The 20695-nt window shown below is 44.3% G+C and overlaps 1 protein-coding gene across 2 annotated transcripts in view; it reads right to left on the reverse strand.

Moving 5' to 3' along the window:
- Positions 1–20695, reverse strand: part of LOC135385531 (uncharacterized) — a 126223-nt gene that overhangs the window by 37751 nt on the left and 67777 nt on the right. For both annotated transcript variants that reach the window (XM_064614892.1, XM_064614893.1), the window contains exons 4-6: positions 15640–15798; positions 13696–14049; positions 12662–12747 (exon numbers count right to left, since the gene is read on the reverse strand). In XM_064614892.1, the coding sequence (XP_064470962.1) occupies positions 12662–12747; positions 13696–14049; positions 15640–15798 (599 nt within the window). The remainder of the gene's footprint in view (positions 1–12661; positions 12748–13695; positions 14050–15639; positions 15799–20695) is intronic.

Below are 20695 nucleotides of genomic sequence, written 5' to 3' on the forward strand. Positions count from 1 at the left end.
AATAAATGTTCGTGTTGTCTAAAGTGATAAGTCACATTATTGCTATTGACATTTATATTCATGTTCAAACATTCACAAATAATATGCATTACTTGTTATTCAAATGTGTAGGAAAAAAACTAGTACTACATGTCGATAAATAGGAACTTCCGTGCCTAGTATAAGCTCTTTACAGACTGTATAGAAAGTCTATACTATTTCCTGACCCTGTATAGAAAGTGTGTAGAGTTTACCAATTAAAACCTTATACGGATTTTGTCTATTTCCCATGCACAAAGTTGACACTGAAACGATAGATAATCTATAGGTCCTGTACATAAACTAAAAAATCAATTTCATCAGTGTATACACGCTCCTCTTTCTTTATTCAAGATCACTTTAGGTAACCCGTGGTTACCTTCATTAATGAAAGGGTAATTACAGAGTAATTGAAGCTATAGAGTCGCTAGAGTCGGGTAGAGCACGGAGGTGGACAACCGGAAGTGGATACTGGAAGTCAGGTATAGACAGAACGTGGACAACTGGAAGTCGAGCTTCGACCGGAAGTGGACAATGGGAAGTTTGGTTCAGACAGACAGTGGATACCCGCAAGTCAAGTATGGACGGAAAAGGCGCATAACGCTAACGCATTTCTCTCGCATTTACCGCTAACGCGCCACTGAAGTTTTTCTTTTCTTTTTGATGAGGTTCCTGCTCATCTTACTATCAGCACGTGCAATGCAAGCATCGGACAGCGGCTTGCATGGCTCTCGTCAGCACTGTAAATCAGGCAACGTTTAAGTGAAACCGTGATTATCATCATCAGCTTTATTCCATAAACAATAGTAACAATTCATGGGAATTAATTGCAGATAAAAATTCTGCTATTTAATTGATAAATATTGTATATTCCTAATAATGATTATTAAATAGTGTAATTCTGCTCATTACAATTAATAGTTATGCTGTTTAATTATTAGTTGAGTAATTAACAATATTATACCACAGGCATGAAGTCATACTGCACCGTGGCCCAAAATCCAGACTTATTGATGAACTCGCTTATATGCATCGAGAACAGATTCAGAATGGGAAGAATTATGTTTGCGATGTTTGTATAGAAAATCTATAGAATATGACAGATAAAGTACCTATCCACCAATGAACTTTCTATCTAGTGTCTTCGAACTGGATAGAGCAGATAGATTATCCACTGGAATTGTATAGAAAGTGGAAAATCATTTTCATAAGGGGAGAGAGTTTTAGGAAATCGTAAGCGCCATCCGATTCCCATTCCGTATCGCTGTCAGTCAATCAGATATCAGCAAGGTGATGTCAGCCACTCCAAAGGAACCAGGCGATTGGCGTGTCAGGTTTTCGGGAACGTCATCGTGAAACTTCTACGTTTTCCAAAAGCTCTGTATTAAAGCAAAACTGATCGCGTTGGAAGCAGATGTTGATGGTGTTGTTAATGATCGCAGACGCATGAGAACGATTCACGTTGGTTCGTCTTCGCGGTCATGCACTACGAGTACATTGCGTGTCAATAGGTAAACAACATATTATAAATTACCGCACGTCCTCTGTAACTCCTTGAAGGTTCTTGTTTGAATGCATGCGTTCTTCTTAAGACGTACAGGTCTACCTGATAAATAGTCGTTGCGCTTCCCTTTCTGGCTATTTGCACCTGCTGCAGTCAGTGGTAAAATTTATGGCTTTACGTCACTCGCAAGACAATTATAACCACTCAAGCCACAGTGGCCAGCTTGTGGACATTTGTGTAACTTTGCTATACTTGTGGGTTCCTTGGCGTGCGCCGAAATCTCAGCGCAACGTCCGTCGCGGAAACATGTGATGGGCTGTCATGTACACGAAATTAAGGAGAACAACGATGACGGGACTAGTGTACCGGGGGTGGGGTGGGGCCCTGTTGGAGTAAAGGCGGTATGCCTGCCGAGAAGGATGGCAAGTTGCCCCACAAAACAAGTAACACTGAACTAAACACACACAGCAGCGTACTGGGAGAGGAAAAACAAAGGGTGGGTGTAGTATTCGAAACTGAACTTCACCACATAGCTCGCTCCTACCCGATCACCATACCGAAAGATATCTCTCTGTCGCCCGATTTGCTGAAAATCGCAGGAGGCGCCTATCTTGAACATCCGTGATCAATGTAGATGCCTCGTCGCTGAACATGACGTGTTTCGCCACAAAGTTACAGCGTCTTCTGCTATGTTCGAACCCTCTACCTTGATGAGCAGATGAACACGCTAGCAACTGATCCAGCGAGGCCAGTGCAGTCATAAAACATAAAACTTCACCACACAACGCGTTCAACCACTGCAGGGAACGATACCGTTATCGCTTATTTGGGGAAAACGCATGGCATACGACTTTTCGCGACAATTAACAAAACTACGTAAGTGCCACAAATGGATGTACGCCACCCGTTCCAAACAAATCAGGGGGAGAACTAGGTCATTGGGACATTTCAGTGATCCTTCTGTACGCTTAAGGCTTCGGTCCCACTCCTCTTGTGAAAACTGCCATGTTTGCTAAGAGATTGCGCCGCTCCTATTTGTCTGACGTTGGAAGTATTGATGTCGTAGGAAAGCATTTTTCCTATACAAATGTGCTACAGCGCCCTTTTGTTTATACATCGCTCAGCTGTTCTACTATAAAGCGAGGAACATGACCATATTCTCATTTTTTGCTCATCTTTGCCAAGGTTTTACGCGAAGGAAAAAGAAAATAGCGCTATGTAGTTTTTTGCAGCGTTGTGTCCCGGGATACACAAAGTGTGCCACAGCCCCGTATTATTTGACGTAGGTAATTTATAAACACTCCTGCAGAAAACCTGAAAAATTTGATTTTTCAACTTGTCATTTCGGATTCTTCTAGGCTTGTTTGAAAGCAAAATCCGCACTGAAGAGAGACAATTATGCACAGAACAAATCCTGAAAGTTTCACCGTAATCGGAGTGTATCAAGGAAAGCCCGAATGCCTAAAAGCTACCCACTCACCGCCCAACGAAACCGAAACCGATGAGCTGTGGCAAGCGAGATTTACCGCGTAAGTTGGTAACCATGGTTTGTAAGTCCCAGCCTTCCCCGAGAGATGTCGCAGGCAAATACCGGAAGAAGACGTTTTCTGCTACAGCTGTTCCTGCACTTTTCGTTGTCTTTATTTTATTTTTATTTTATTTTTTTCATTTTCTGTCACGGATTTTCTGTGAATTGTGCCCTTCATTTTCTTCATTCATTTTTTTTTTAATGTAGTGTATTGGTTTCATTGAATTAAACTCGTGAACAACTTGCCGTCAGTCACTGTAACCGACCGTCTCCGAACTTTTTTTCCTTTTCAACCGTATTTATCTTCCTCGTGTTCATTATTGTTATTATTATAACCGATATATAATAATAAAGATTATTATAATAATATTATATAATATATAATTAAAGATGATAATATTAATAAAGATCATTAATATTATTAGGCAGGTTGGTTGGACAGGATAAAGCGGGAACGAAGGAAATTTGAATTTATGATCTCGGCAGTGCAAATACGCGTTTTCATTTCATTGTTTACAGGGCTTCTGACAGCCGTTGGAGAAGGGGGGGGGGGGCGCTCCAGATTTACCCTGCTCTGGCCGCAAACTTGCCTCGCTACGGCTCTGATCGTGGGGAATTCCTCTTTGTGTCGTTTGCAGGGTGATTGCCCTGCGGATCGTCTAAGAAACCTTTGGGTACTGTAACCCTAAAAGAAGGCATGCATACCCATACCAAGAGAGAAAACAGCTCAGATTAGGTAACGTTCGTTATGGAAGTCGTTTCCGTTGATATAGGGAAACCAATTGTGCATGGTTGCTACGAGTAAAAAATGATTGGATTCTTCAGTTTCAGCACACGTAAGCAAAAGCCGAGCTAAGAATATAGTACTCATTTGTAACATAATTCCTTTTGAACAAGAGAGAAACTGATGTTCTGAGGCTGGAACACATAGAAGGGACAGATACAAACAAAGCCTCAAATTGCCTAAGAAATCAACGATGAAAGATGAAAGTCACTGAAAAGGTTAGCCAGCTGTAGGGATCGAACCCACATCTTCTGGATTACCGGTCCAGGGCTCTACCAATTGAGCTAAGCTAACACGCCTCTCCAGCAACTTTCGGGGTGCGTCATCTGAAGGGACGACAAACCAGCCACTCACTCTCCCTCCTTTCACTCTTACATTTTTGCTCACACATACGCACATTCATACGACGGAAATCGACACCTGTTGAACAAGAGAGAAACTGATGTTCTGAGGCTGGAACACATAGAAGGAACAGATACAAACAAAGCCTCAAATTGCCTAAGAAATCAACGATGAAAGATGAAAGTCACTGAAAAGGTTAGCCAGCTGTAGGGATCGAACTCACATCTTCTGGATTACCAGTCCAGGGCTCTACCAATTGAGCTAAGCTAACACGCCTCTCCAGCGACTTTTGGGGTGCGTCATCTGAAGGGACGAACATCTTTCATCTTTCATCATTCCTTTATTATATTATGCAGGGTGTTTCACCTAAGGTGATAAGAAATTCTAACTGGCTACGTACTCGCCGGAGAATTGTCAGACTTCCGGCAATTACCTTCTGGAAAATTTTGCCACCATTGAGGAATACTTTGGACAATTTTTAATTGCGGAAAATTTATTTTTTCAATTGAACTTTGAAAATTGCGAAGCGAACCTCACTTTTTTTACAGAAATATGAAGTCCTCCAGGGGATTACCACAGGCGACAAAAAAATTAGTACAAATTCGGCTTTAGCCCCGCCTGCTTGATTGTCACAAAGAAAAGCCCACGGTATTTGAAGGGAGAGGGAAAGTGTTCCGGCCTTTCGTTTTACTTAGAGGTTTACCTTCCTTTGCGCCGCGTTGACCTTGATGCTAGTGACAACCGTCTTATCACAAAGGCCAAAACAAATGAAGGCGGGGACACTTTCTCGTCTAGACTTAGATTTCGCATACGTTTCTCTGCGAAAATCAAGCAGCGTAATTTCTACTAATTTTTTTTCGACTATTTTTGTTGCGATACTGTGCATAGTCTTTGTTGGGTCTGCAGTTATCCGTGGAGGACATCATATTCCTGTAAAAAAAAATGTAAGGTTCGCTGGCAATTTTCAAGGTTCAATTGAAAAAAATTAAATTTCCCGCAATTAAAAATTGTCCAAAGCCTTCTGTATTCTGGTCTTTCGCATTGCATGATCTCGAAAAGCTTCTGTAAAACGTTCCTTCCATCTCCAACGTCCTTGACTCTTGCGAGTGAACATGTACGCGTCCTTACATATGTGTGGCTTCCCAGCTAATAGTTCTTCTTATGAAGCCACAAAAAAAAAACGTGGTACTTAGTAGTTAGTTAGTTAAATAACTTAGTAAAATAAAAATAAAAATATGGCATTTCTGTAACCTTGTCAACTGTTTCACATGGCATATCGTATCACCAAAAATGCAACAATGCAATTTACCTTCCTGAAGTTGTACAAGTTGATGCATAACTTTCCCATCAAGACAAGAAGAAAAGAAAAAAAGGGTGCCGCGGAAAATGTGTGATCAACGACATTTAGACACGACGGAGCTACGACAGACGAGGACAATAGGGAACGACTGGTCAATACGAACGACCGAGGAAAAACAACGAGAATGCCCACGCGTTGACATTTCTTCGGTTGTTGTACCTCATGTCTCATTCTAAGAGAGAATCACAGGAGAACGCTACAAAGCTGTTGTTCAGAGCTTGGCTCTTGAGTGTCTCTTTGCTTGTATTTCTGACATTCTTGCAAGGTTTCCACAGAGTAACATGTATTGGCTTTAGATCGAAACAACTGTTGTGGACAGAACTAAAAATCGTAGCATCCTATTTTTGCCCCTAGTAAGCAATGCGTGCGTGTACAATAAACGCATGCGGCATTTCGTACAACAGCTGTTTCGTTGTAATCTTTGCGCTACGCGACGGATAAGCAGCCCTGTTGTCAAATGGCATATAGAACTGTATTCGTTATTATTATAATACTTATCACAATGAAACTGCAATTATCACAATAGGCTCGAATCATAACAACTGCGCCCTTCGCTGCGCATGACGAATCAGCTTCGGTCTCCCATTGCCACTGACAACTTCTGTGACAGCGAAGCCTGTTAGGGGCGGAAAGCAGGCCGTTACAAACCAATTGTCAGTGCTAGGCGTGAATACTATTGCCCAGAGAGAAAAGAATATAAGCCGATTCCCTTCCCCAGAGCACGCGCGTCGTTGTCTCGTTTCTTTTTCTTTCCAACTAGTTTCTTTGTTTTCTACATGTGGGGGGAACTGAACGAAGAACCGGAGCATGGAAGGAGGGCACCACGGTAAATGTTTATTATGTAGGCAAGGGGAAGGAGTGCTGTCGCATCCATTTTGCTACGAGGAATTTTTGTCGCACGATAACTATCTTGCAATGCAAATGTAATTTCTTGGATTGAACTCTGAAATCTGTAGACGGATCCTCTATTTACTCGCAAGTACAACGATCGCCTCACAGCAAACTGTGGGCAATCAGCGCCGCGTAATGCGATGGAGACGACTGAAATAAACTAGTGAAATTGACGACATTTCGTGGCGAAAGATCATAACTCTCGTCATCTCGCAAAGCGATAACACGAATCGCAGCCAAATAGAATAAAAAAAAAGTTATCTTCACCTTTGATGGCACTTCGTCACGGCCGCTACTATACGGACAGGTTACATAGCGTATAATCGCCGACTTCCCTATTTTACTTCGGTTATGCCATTCCTTTGACTCTTATCATTTTGTGTGCGCACTGTGAGTTGAACTTCTAGTTTCAACAGAAGGGGTAATTTCATAATTCATTTCAAGAAATCCTGTTTCTGTAAGCTGTATTGAGATAAAACTGCCACCGATCGGCAGGTGGACAGACTCTTCACAGCTGACAGCAATTATTTATTATTTGCGTCCATTTTTATGACGGTTGTTTGACCATTTTGCATTTGAGATGAGATATTTTTTTATATATCTCAAATATATTATATTTTGCAGAGTCTTCGTCACACGCTACGCGCGCGGCAGCTACCCCCATGCTACTCAAAACACGAAAGCACGAAAATCAACTCGCCGTCTTGCACGACAGTTTCGAAAGACTTTTACGAGACAATCGTACAATGGCATAAAAGGGAGACCCAAGGTCAAAGGGTCCAGTCGACAACTGTCCCACGCGTAACTGGTTCTCCCTAAGGGGGTCATCCACGGCAGGCGCTGTCCACGGAAACCGCGACGGTGGCGACCCGCCGCGTAACTAAATTGGCTACGGTTTCACGGTAGCTATCTCGCCATCTCTGGTACAGGACAAAATGCAGCTCACCAAGCCTCTGCTTTTAGACGTTGTAACCTTTCTTCTAAACCTTTCGCACCTAGCACTTCTAGACATTTTGGAAGCCGTGGGATTTCGGTTCTCACTGTGCGGCGACTCATTATTCCATTTCACCACGTTACCGCCAGCAATGGGGTGGTGGCGGTGGTGACGACGGAACTGCTTGCCTGAATAAGCCACGCTTAGGCGACAACGCCACGACTACCACAGGGGCGTGCGTTCTGGGCCGACTTCAGTCGGGTAGAGTATCGCCCCTGGCGATGAAACTCCCCAATCATCATCATTCAAATAAAGTTTTTCTTCTCTTTTTTTTCTTGTCAGGGAACGTCAAGATACTGCCTCACAGTGTTCTAAGAACCAATCAGAACGAAAAGGACGTTTTAATTAGGTTGCAGGCTTCTGTTACTTTTGTAATAATTGACATGTTCCGAACGCAGGTCAGGAATATATCAGTTGAAAACCGCGCAGACGTCACAAAAGCTATTTTTGAAAGGTGAGGAGCGGTGGCGCTGTGCAGCCGCTGCAAGGACGTGTTGCAAGCAACACTGGGCGGCCGTTCTACGTCACAGGGTATGCGCGTCCGCTTGATCTGTGCTTGTGTGCCCCTTCCCCTATTTAACGCCTTCTAGTTTCCCGTTTTTTATGCAACAATGAGTGATAAGAGTGATATGCAACAGAGAGTGAGAGAGGTGGTGCGAGATGTTGCATCAAAACTCGCGACAAGGACTTCTACGTCGAGTGTTGTTTATTTTCGCTTCCCGAAACACGAACAGCGTCACCATGAGTGAGAGGCAGCGCTCTGAAAGACTGGAATGAGTAATGTAATGCACAAAATGTAATGCCTTAACATTACTCATTACTGAGTTGTAATGCACTACCGGCAATGCATTACTCCCCATCTGGTATGTGCAGGATATCTCACCTAACGTTAAAAAATCGAATTAATAAACTGACTAGTGTGAACGCTATGGGAGCAACCCTATTTATCTCTCGAAATATTTTGTCATGACTTCAGAGTGCTTTTATCATATTTAATTCGAGAGAAAGTGTATGCTCTCAATTGAACGCCGAAATTTGCCCAGTCAATCTCACGTTGTTTTAACAGAAACCAAAACCGCATATAACCCCCTCTACTGCAAAATACATTCACTACTACAATGATAATAGTTGGAAAAAAAAAAAATGAAAACCGTCGTTTCGAGGAGCGGAATTTGCCGGCCGCTGGACAGCTTATATTACATATAGCGATTATTATCGTTATATTTAAAGTTCGAGCGCTCCGAAGCCGCTTTGATAGGCTCGCGTGAGACCTTGTGGCGAATCACGGGCAGAAGTGATGCATTTAACGCGCGTTATGCGATAACGACACGTTGAAAATCTTACGCCAGATCTCCGAAAGAAGCGATACGAGGAAGCCATGTGTCTGTCCTTTCAGTTTCCCCAAGCAGCACAATGTACTGAAAGTCGAGTGCAATAGGGGTGGACGCGTCCACCCCTATTGCACTCGACTTTCAGTACATTGTGCTGCTTGGGTCCCTTTTCCAAGCCTCTGCTGATAACGGCAGTATAGTTCCAACGCAAAGTTATCTCAAAGAAGAGCGAGAATGAAACAGGAAGGTCGCGTACCCACATGCGGAGAATCTGCACGGAAACGCGAACGTGGCGCGGTAAACTCTTGCCGCTGAGCGGGAAAAGCCACCTCCGCTTTCCGCTTTTTGGCGGTCGCGCAGTGCACGATTTTTAGCGGCATCAGCACATGTCGTGCAATCAGGAAGTAAACGGAAGTTGCGTGCGTTCTTGTTTTCTTCCTGCCTCCCGCACGGAGAGCATTGACGGCGTCGTTGACTGGAAGGTATATCGCAGTGATGCTCACGTTTTTTTTTTTTTTTTTCAACCTGCGAATTTATGAAGGACATAAAATGTCATTGCTCCCTCATTATAGAGCGTTGCATTAAAATGACTTTTTGGGCCGACACTGGAATACAATTTGGGAGTGCATTTGAGTAAAGCGTAAGATATTGACTGTCATAGTGTCAGGAAGTTGAAAGCTAAACATTGTTGAGAAGAAAAGAATGCGCTATCGCCACAGCGAGTGAACCCAAAGCCTGCGTTTCTTGCGTCTGCGATGTTGATTTCGCAAAAGCTCAGATGTAAGAACGGAAACGTTCAATACAGTCAATAACTCGACATTGTCTGCCGTTCGCCATGTTGTCAAACACGGTTTCTGAAGCTCTCGCTGCGGAGAGTCGCGGGCGGAGGCAGTATAGCTTGGGCGGTATGCATATAGGCGCGGCAAGCGGCTGGCGGTTGTGCACGTTTCTACCGCATGTGGGCACGCGGCCGAAGGGGCGGTTGACTGTTTTAAGTGCGATAGGATTTCTTTAACGTACTTTTGGTGAAGCGAACGTCAGTGGAGAGGGGCCCTTTCACTATTGTGATGGAGAGATTTTACCAGTTAAGCAACTCAAGGAAAAGATGCTGACACCAGGAGGCGAACCTGGGTTCCGGTCAGCAGAGCCGTATATTAAAAGGGAGTCTGGCCATTAATGGGTCATGTTTATACCTGAAGCTCCACCCACTTTTCCAGCTTTCTGACCAACAGAGTCTTGAAATATGGGGCGCTATCAATCAACCTATCCCCACTATTTGTCCCCCTATCCAACATGGATTGCGCCATTTGGGGTGGCAAGTGGGTTGGATGGGATGGAAATGGATACCTCTCGCTATCTGCAAAACTAGTGAATTTTTGGTTCAGATTTGATGAACGCCACCTAGAGTGCGTGGGGCATGTTAGGAACGGTCGTCTGCTTCCGTCGTTGTACGGCTGCCGTTGGACTGGGGGCACACCTGCTGGGGGCACATTCTGTCGTGGGTACGATTTTGAAACAAATCTACGTGAATAGTTGGAATATGAAAGGCAAGAATAATTATATTCATGAAATCCAGCGGTTAAATATTAGATTGTGCAGCACAGTGCCGTTTTTTGTTATGATTTCGTTGTGATCGCCGCGATGGCCGTGTTCATTAGGCCTAACACCGACGACAAAACGTATTATTTTCGGTCAGATATCGATGGGTGAGCACCAATTGAAACTGATTTCCAAGAAACGTATATGGGGATGTTCATTTCCAGCTTAAAATCAGAGTAGTCTGTGAAAAAAATTTGTCAGGAAATCCCCGCTTCACTGTGTTTGTTTTCGTCGCCATTTTGGGTGGCAGTTAGGTGTCATGGCGACCCCCTTGATAAAGAGCAAACCAATCAATGGAGCGAAACTGTGATTGACAGGTCGAGCCTCTTTTTGTGACTCCTCCCAATGGCCAGACTTCCTTTTAATATACGGCTCTGCAGGTCAGATATGCTACCGCTACACGACGACAGCGGATTTTCCTTCAGGTAGAGTGCCTCAAGTACAAGGAGGACGGGCAACCAATCACGCTATTTCCATTCTCTCTTACATATTCCTCACTGACTCACTCAGTCAGTCTGACACGAGGCGGGTATGTAAAAGAGAATGGGAATAACGTGATTGGTTGTCCGTCCCTCTTGTACTTTAGGCACTCTAGCTCGAGGAAAGTCTGCTGTTGAGGTGTAGCGGTAGCATAGCTAACCGGAAATCGGACCACCCAGGTTCGATTACTGGCGTCAGCACACTTTGCTTGCGTCTTGAGTTGCCTTAATTCGTTGACCTCTGGGAATTCGAGGCTTACGTGTTTGTGTCGTTCATAGTTGTTCGCCTGCCTCGGTTAATTTTCGTTGTTTACGTAGATTTTACAAACTAGGGGGAGATTTTATCTACCCCTCGTTGGAAAGTAATTGCTTTGAGGCAGGAAAGTACAAACTGACAAACTCAACACAAACCTCTTCCATCATGAGACAACTGATGTTCTGAGGCTGGAACAACATAGAAAGGACAAATACATACAAAGCTTTCGTGGCTTTTGTATGTATTTGTCCTTTCTATGTTGTTCCAGCCTCAGAACATCAGTTGTCTCATGTTCAACAGATGCCGCTTGCGTCGATTCCGTCGTATGAATATGCGTATGAGGCCCGGTTTCACCAACGCTAGTTAACTTTGAACCAAGATCGAGCGTTGCTAAAACTTGAAGTTAACGCTCAGTTCTTTTTTGCAAACGTTAGTTGGTGACGTGATGAATGTTTCAGTAACAATGACTCCCTTTTGTGAAGCATAGTTAAGCGCTAAATTCAAGTTAAGGGACCGTTGATATCGGTTCAAGTGTTAATCGGCGTTGGTGAAACAGGGCCTGAGTGAGCAAAAACGAAAGAGTGAAAGGAGGATGAGTGAGAGCGAGTGGCTGGTTTGTCCCTTCAGATGACGCACCCTTGGAAGTCTAGAGGTGTGTTAGCTTAGCTCAATTGGTAGAGCCCTGGACCGGTAATCCGGAGGATGTGGGTTCGAGTCCTACGGCTGGCTAACCTTTCCAGTGACTTTCATCTTTCTGTCTTCCATCAGTTCCTTCATTTACCGTTTTTGTAGATCGCTTGCGACCTGCTGAAACTCTCTAGTGTCTCCAGAGTGCGTTTCATGTAATAGTGAGCTTTAGTATATCGTACGCTATCGCCTTTGCGTACGTAAGGGAGAGCATTGGTGGTTCTGCGCACGTGCAAGACACGAGCAAAGCTTTGCGCCTTGCGCAGAACCACCACGCTATCACTTACGTACGCAAAGGCGACAGCGTACGTTATACTAAAACTCACTAATGCCGATGTCGTCCGACATCACGGAGTCGGAGTATATACGACGTACTGCGAAGCATTCGCGCAAGTATAGAGCTCGCATATTTGCCGCCACTGCTTCAGGAGATGGGGAAGCGTTCGCTACAGAAAATGAACGTAGCGACGTGCCGCCGAGAATGCCAGGAAACGGCGTGCGGCGAAGCACACAACCGTTGCTGCCGAAGGTAGAAATATGGGTGACGCTGCATAGATGCTAAACCGTACTAAACCTCGAAATGCTTCTATATATCTATTCGCTACCCGCTTACCACACACAATGACACAACGATAGACTGTGTGTTCACGAGAAGTGCTATAGTGTGCGCTGCATGGACTACAACTCCTACTACAGTATTCACAAACCCATTCCCTTCTGACACTTGTTTATACAAATCTGACATTTATTTATTTATATATTTATTTATGATCATACCTCAAAGGCCCTAGTACAGGGCGTTACTGCCCTACACTAAATTTAGTGTGTCATCTGTCGGCTCTGTCAAAGTCCCTGAAAGAAGTGTTAGAACGAGATGTGACATATTACCTGAAAATAATCGGCGTCCACTTCAGCATTCCAGATCACGAGCGCTGTGTCGTTATCCACATGAAAACTCGTTAGGTTCTGTAACCCTGCGTTGTAAAGGTGCACATCTCAAGCAACATGTCGTACATTGTTGATGCTCACTTGTGAGAAGCAGCAGTTTCCAACAGATACTCTGGTTGGAGATACCCAGGATATTTTTAATTTTTATTCGTTGCATATTTTTGGTCAAACAGGCCGTGTGGGCAGCGCTGATACCATTTTAGCTGCCGGATATGCGGCCAGGTGGACATCTTGTAGGACAGCATATGCAGCTACTGGATTGCTAAATAGTTAGATTCGTTAATTAATGTATTGACCTGTCGTTTTCTGGGAAATACGAGATAGCAGAATTGGAGCCAGTCATTATTCAAATTCATCGTCCTTATTGAATACCCTGAGAAGCGAGCATACGTTGAGATATAAATTGTCAAACTGCGTCGTGCAATTAAATGAGCCGAAAGCAGAAGTATACGTACTTCTCGAGCGGAGAAACAACGCAACCTTCACCTTATCTGGGTCGGAGAGCGGTCTATCTCGCCAACAGATTAGTGCCTACTCCAATCAGATCTATCCATCCAAAGCACGTGGCCTTCTCACGTGGCATGCCTGTCGCTCTTTGTGCGCTGAGTGGTGCGTAATTCTGGTTTCCGCATAGCAAAAATTTGGCAATTTATATCTTGAAGTACGTTCCTTTCTCAGGGTTTTCAACAATGCCGATGAATTTGAATAATGACGGTCTCTAATTCTGCTATCTCGTATTCTATCTCGTATTTCCCAGAAAACATAATCGATAAGAATCGACAAGTTAAGAAATGAATTTTAGCTAATGGGTCGTCCAGGAGTTACAAACGCTATCCGAAAGGACATCCCAACGGCCGCATAACCCGCCTGCACAGATTGAGTCTTTGCTGCATTTATAAAACAACCTGTTACGAATAAAAAGACACGCTGTATATTATGATGAATGATGTAGCTTCATGAGGTATCTGACATACCAGCAGTCTTCGTAGGCAGAGACAGAGAGAGAAGCTTGCCGACCTTGTAGCCACGCCTGCTTCCAGTTGAATTGACGTAGGGTCTCACCAGGAACGTGTATATCGTCGACGAATTCAAGTTATCTATCACGAACCGTCTACCTGCAAGGCTCTTGATATCTGGAGTAACAACTTCACCCATCGATATCGTTGTCACAAAGAACCCGTCGGGCTCTGTTCTCCTTCCGTAAAGCGTCGTTCTGTGCTCTTCAACATGTGCTGGCCATGGACTATTCGGGTGCACCTCACTCCACGTTAGAGTGACGGATTTGACTGCGCTCTCTTCCGCCGACAACTTCTGATGTACTATATTACCTACATGAGATGAAGAGATTTATGATATTACGTGCACTATGCTGGCTATCTGTAAACGAGAGGGGGAAGTTCATAACAGAAAGAGTTGTCGCTGGGATAAGTGAATTTCGATACAGCTTTAGTCGATGTACAGTTGAAAATAGGTGAAAACTCGCAGAAAAACCCGAAGTTGTAGTAGGCTACAAAAGAAATCCGAGCGCGCTTTCTACCTAAATTGTAAGTTGCACGGAGTTTATAGCATTGCCAATGTAAATTTAACAATGCAAGTCAAATGCATGCAAATGACTGGCACGAGAAACTGTGAGCACGAAACAAGAACACGAAAAACTTGTGATATGTTGTTCATAATCCGTTTCTCCTATTCATTAAGTTTGTGCTTGTCGTCTTCTTCTGCAGCACAACGAAATCTGTACATAATCCAAGCTCTTTGGAAAGGTCACGACCGCCAAAGAGCTCGCAGACGACAGTGCCACAGTTATAAGCTCCGTAGGCGAGTGATCCGAACAGACGCTTCTCACGGTGATGAAAGATTGGATCCAGTTACGGGCAGTGTCTCATTATGCCCAAATGTCCCACTACGACTAGTTGATTCATTCGCAGGCCACAGGGGACTGGTTGGTTGTGTGTCTCGCGGTTCTTTCACTTGTATCCCCCCCCCCCCCCTGCGATAGTCGTCATAGAGTTTGCAACACTAGTGCCTTGAAGCCGGTGTTGGCAGTGGGGAAACCACATTTAAACGCTGCTCTTCCTGTTTGCAATAATGACGCTGGTACACTGCACTTACCATGGCGTCAGAAGTGGGGTCTCGCGTGGACGACTCGTGGTCCAAGCGATCAATAATATCGTCCAATAATATATAGCTGGCTATATAGCTGTGGACCTTCTTGAATCCTTACAGAATCGGGCAGCTCGCTTTATTTTATCAGACTATTTTTTCCGTCCAGTATTACATCTTTAAAGGCCTCTATCAATCTTCCTCCCCTTGCACACCGTAGGAAATACTTTTGTCTGTGTTTATTCCACAAATTCTACTACACCACAACCATCCGTCCAGGGTACATCACTATGGCCCACTACATCTCCTCTAGGATCGATCATGCCCATAAAATCGACCACATTCCATGTCGTACATCTCATTTCCAATTTTCTTCTTCCCCAAAACCATCAGTGCTTGGAACGACCTTCCCCAGTCTATCGTAGCTAACTCCGACTTTTCAGTTTTTCGCAGCCAGCTAGCTGCCAGTTTTGGTGTCTAATTTCCCTATCATCGATCGCATATGTTTTCTTAACGTTTTCACATAAGTGTTTTTGTTTTGTTTTTTGCAAAGTGTTCAATTGCTTCTGTTCTGTATTATATACTTATATATACTGATGTAACCTCCCCCTCACACAACGCCCCCGGAGGGCACGTGAGGTATTGTCATAAATAAATAAATAAATAAATATGTTATTGATTCTATACCACGGCTGTGTAATAATTTTTTCGATGTCACTATCCAACCGTGAAGGATTGCTTAAGATGATAGCAAAGAAAAGGTGGGACTAATTACAACGGCGAATGATTTTGCAGCCTGAATGATGTGCACGTACCGCAATGCTCTTTCACTTCATCGACGCCCTGAAAACAGTCCTGTACTTCGTCACATAAAGACAGACTGGTCAGAGTTATGTTCGTGACGGGAACAATGGGATCCTGGCAATGGATGCTGACCTCCTCCAGTCCAGGAGGCGCAGTGCTGACGGGCAGAACTAGAAGATATTACAAAATGAAGCTAGCGCTCTAGTACTACAGGTGCTCATGCTCACTTTAATCTAATTGCCAAAATTTTAGTCCAGGTGCTACTCAAATTAATCCAAACGCAAATCCAGTGACGACCAAAATTAACCGCTAAGGTATTTAACCCTGACACTGATCGAAATAACTTCGTATTCTGGAAAGTTAATTAGGACTCCTTATCTGTATGAAAATCTGACATTCTTTCTAAGCCTCCTTCGGTACGCAGATTTTGTTACCGTCGGTAAGATTGCGTTTTTATGAATACGTAAGTTACTTTTGTGGTGTGTCCTCGGCACAGTGGGCTTAGCATATAGCGGGAACTGACCAGGTTTCTATACTTCTGGTAACACCATTATAGCAATGCAATTTTATGAGGCTGTAGAACGTACTTTACACTTCTCTCGATAACTAATAAACCTCTACCCGACAAACGTCATCATGACGTTGGTAGACAGACCGCAACCAAAACAGATCGGAAGGAGAAAGCTGGGTTCCACGAATGAGCAATTGTTCGCTGAAAGAAAGTAGGACCGAAGGTCGCGTCCCTTTCAGAGACCATCGTAATCCCCTCAAGACCGTGGCTTTCAGGCGCGACCTTGTTCGCCACTAACTTTGAACGTAGTTCAACTCTACCAAACTCGTGGCGCTGTCGAATATTATGACGTCATTTGTTTACAAACAGGTAGAGGTCTATTGTATACGAGGCTCGGGAGACGGCTAATTAATTTTGCTACAGGCACCTTCTTCAACACCACTGCTTCAACCTCCTTCAACACCACTGGTAACGAAGCGGTTTCGCCACTTGCAAATTTTAAATTACTTTTCTTTAATTTTTTTTGCTTTGGATGGGATCTATTACTTGAAAGTGAACGATGTTAATTTAGTGTCTACCTGAATGCCCTCAGATATCTGAAATACTTATATGAGGAACCTACTTCCACTGTGTCAAGCATTTCTGGAATGTTAGTAAACTACGGCGGTAACAAAATCAGCGTACCCAAGGAAGCATAGGAAGAATGTGAGATTTTCACACAGACGATAGAAGTTCTGATCAACTTATCCCACTTTCGTCCCCATATCATCGTCATCATGTATCTCTCTCTCTCCCTCTGATCAACTTTCCAAATTTTTTCCCGTCGTCTTTGGGGTTAAATACTTTAGCGATTAATTTTTGTCGGCGTGGATTAAGTCGAACAGCACTCGGATTAATTCATATGACACATGTATTATTTTGAGCTTGGATTGATTTGTATGGTGCTTTTTTAATTTTTGTCCTTGGATTAACTTGTGTGGCATCTGGACTAAAATTCTGGCACCTGGATTATTGCGTGTGACACACAGATAAAAAAAAATTACCAGTTCGATTAAAATTTGCCGAAACGCCTGTCGTAGTAGTAAAGTGTTACTTAGTTAAGATGACGCAAACCCAAAGACGATGTATTATAACCCTCTTATTCAACATTGCTTCGTGTGGACCAGAGAATCAACATGGTGGAGTCTTAGAACAGGCTTTAGAAGACCTTTGGGAATGATAATTTAAAGCAGTGATGCGGACCACCATTCATCAACAACACAATTACTCAAAGAGACATTATCGTACTCTCTCCAAAGGGAATTAGGTCTCTGGCTGTAGAATCCAGATACGGGGACATGTCCGGTGCTACAGGAAGCAGTGTTAGCAGCAAAGACAATGAAAACGAAAAGCAGCTGACCTGGTTGGAATCAGGGTTGAAGCATTAACGTGTCCAACAGGCTTGTACAAGATATTCGAAAAACGTATTTAGGTTAAGTTACTGAGCAGCAGGCAAAGTAACTGAGTAGAATTCCAAATACCCCACCTTTAAAAGTATTTCAGTAGAAATATTCGAAAAATCACGTGTTTCTTTCAACCTACCATCAACTCAGAATTTGTGAAATTTCTGTCGAACAAACACAAGCAAAGTGAAGATGAAAGGGGCTCTCCTTCGGATTTGCGATATCTCGCGATATCTCCTTGGTGCATGCTCTCCTCTTCGCACACCTCGCCTGGTAATGGCGTTCGCGCGGACACTCGTGCTTTTATATGCTTTGTCATTGGTGCATTCCTGTGCCTTAAACATTGGCGTGAAGTGTAGCAGGAGGCTTACCAAGTGCGTGTCCTATATTGGACCAATATTGTAATGTAATTGATTGAAGTCCGGAACAACAAAAACTGGTAGGTGGGGAAGTTGGTGACTTTAAAACATGACAAAAATCAGCTAAACCTCAGACGAGGGACATAGATTAGAACCAACGAGACTGGGAATAGGAGACTCTGTCAGCACTGCGTCGGTTAATCTACATGAGGATGAAATAACTTTCTTGGCAGTATTATAATCGACGTTACACGACACTCAGGTAGCGAGATAAGCTCCGTAGAAAGCTACTTGTTTGTGCCAATAAACCTTCGCTGGAAGTTCAGTGTTGGCTTGGTTCTCATCTATGTTCATTTTCTGATGTTGAGATGATATTTGTCATTTTTCGAACCAAGTTGCAGAACCAACATTGGACAAATCTACCTGATGCTGGCTATGGTGTGTTGCCCCGATGGTGCCTGGGTGCGTTGCCCGAGATTAAGAAAATCATAGTCATCATACTACTACAAGCACTATTAACGTCTTCAACACCGTTCGAAGAAGCGATACACTTGCAAGGGAGGCTCTGCACCAAGCACTTTCGTGACTTAACAGATTGACATATTCAATTTAATGCGTACAGACAAATGTCATGATAACATAGAAAAAAAGTATTCACTAATTAAACAAGATGTGTCCAAACTCGTTCTTCAAAAACTTTTCTGCAAAATCCGCGTCGGCCAGTGTGAACTCCGATGGACGCGCACTCGTTTCAGGTGCACACGTATGGGACAGTTTACGTCTCTTGGCCTCGGCTTCGCGTTCCCTAACTTTCAGGTCTTCTCGCCTTCGTCTCATCGCAGCCACTTTGCGTTCCCTCAATGCTGGGTCATGTTGGGGTGGGGTGGGGTGATTCAGAGGGGAAGATGTGGTCAGCCTGCTCTACAGGGGCGGCTCGGTGCATAGAGCTAGTACAGGAAGACTCTAGAGGACGTACTTGGCGCGGCGTCAATTGGTTCTCCGATACCCGAGCGTGATCGCCCTGGCGCAGCCATTCGTTGGTCGTGGACGGTGTTAGCGGACGAATTTCTGTCCCTCAAACCACAGCGGAACTGCTCCGTTTTTTGCCAACCCTGCGCAGTCACGTGGGATAACAAACGGGGAACGGGCCGATGGAGGCATATGATGGAGGCAACGACGTCCAGCGAAGGAAGCGAGGCAAGTCGTGTAAGTGCGTTGAGTTCGTAGGAACCTTTTGGATGAGTGAAGAGTTGAGTAGTGCTCGGTATCACAAGATAAACATCATATGAGAGATTACCTGCGACACCGCCAACCCTTTGCTTTCCACCGACATGGATGAACATGTTTACCACTTATGACGTGTTGAAGTTGCGTTCGTATACTTTGCGAGCGAAATCAATAAATCGTTTCCCATCGAGTGTAGGCATGTATTTCCGAAGACAACAGTAACCCAATAAAGATGAATACACATATAGTTAACCGTATCTTGATGCTGCTCTGCGACCCATCGGGAACCGGAAATGGCAACAACGAAACGACGACGAACGACAGCACACAAGCAAGTGATGCAGTGGGAAAGCATTCACTGCTTATTTGTTTAACAAATACGTGTAAGATGCGCATATAGTAAGCCGAATTAAGACATCAAGTGATGAATTTAAGAAAACGAGCGCGTCAGGTCTAGCGGAATGAAGCAGCCAACGGAAGGCAACGCCTTCCATGACCAACGGATGCAGCTCCCTTGTGGTCACGCTTCCCTGGGCGAGTCCGACCCCCTGGCTCGGTGCACCCTGGGGAGAGAGCAGAGGGGAGGGTGAAAGAGGAAGGGGAGAACTGATGGTGGCACAGGAGAGGAAAGGGTCTGCTAACCCTCTTGCTCTGGGACGTGGGTAGTCCAAGAGAACTACCCGCCACAGAAAACATGCGAGCATCCCCCAGTAGTCTTCATTGGGATGCTCCTTGTACAGTGCTGGACAAAAGTATACGGAACACGCTCCCGCGCATTCCTTCCTCAGAGTGACACGCTAGCAGCGTCTAAGACCGTACGGACTTATAGACATGCGCCTAGGTAACCCAGTCGCCTGTTTGTAAGTTCGCAGGGTGCCATTCATTCCTATAGCGTGTCACTCTGAGGAAAGAATGCGCAGGAGCGCGTTCCGTAAACTTTTTTCCAGCACTGTACCATGGTAGCCACCAGAATTATTGGCGAAGTTACCCCGTCAATGTTTGGTGATGTTGTCGTCGTGCAGCCAATGCATGTCTGGTTGCTTTTCCCCTCGGTGTGCTATACGGTTTGCATATACAACGGTGTGCCGAGCTCTCCACTCCCCCTCTCCAGACGCCATACGCATTCTTCGTGGCCAACACATAGCGTTTGATACACTGACGGCACCTGTACTTCTAGAAAGTCGAACAGAACCCGAACCTGAACTGAAAACTGTTATTAACCGTGATTTTTAGCCGAACCGAAACTATTCACGTCATATTGGAGCTGAATCGGAACCGAACCGTTAAAAACATTTCGGTAACCGGTTCAAATAACGGTTCACACCTAGTCAAATTACCGACTGTGGGAGAAGTTTAAGTTATGCTACGCAGACTGTGGCTGATGTATGCCAACGAATTTCATATGCTGCACTTTAAAAATTCCTCAGTGGATTCGAGACATCATTGCGCGGCTGTATAGCAACCACCGTAGCTGCCTGTACATGCTGCGTCACTTTCACTCTCCAGAGGAGTCCGGCAAGGATGTCCG

Source organism: Ornithodoros turicata, chromosome 2, assembly GCF_037126465.1.
Source record: "Ornithodoros turicata isolate Travis chromosome 2, ASM3712646v1, whole genome shotgun sequence".
Lineage (NCBI taxonomy): Eukaryota > Metazoa > Arthropoda > Arachnida > Ixodida > Argasidae > Ornithodoros > Ornithodoros turicata.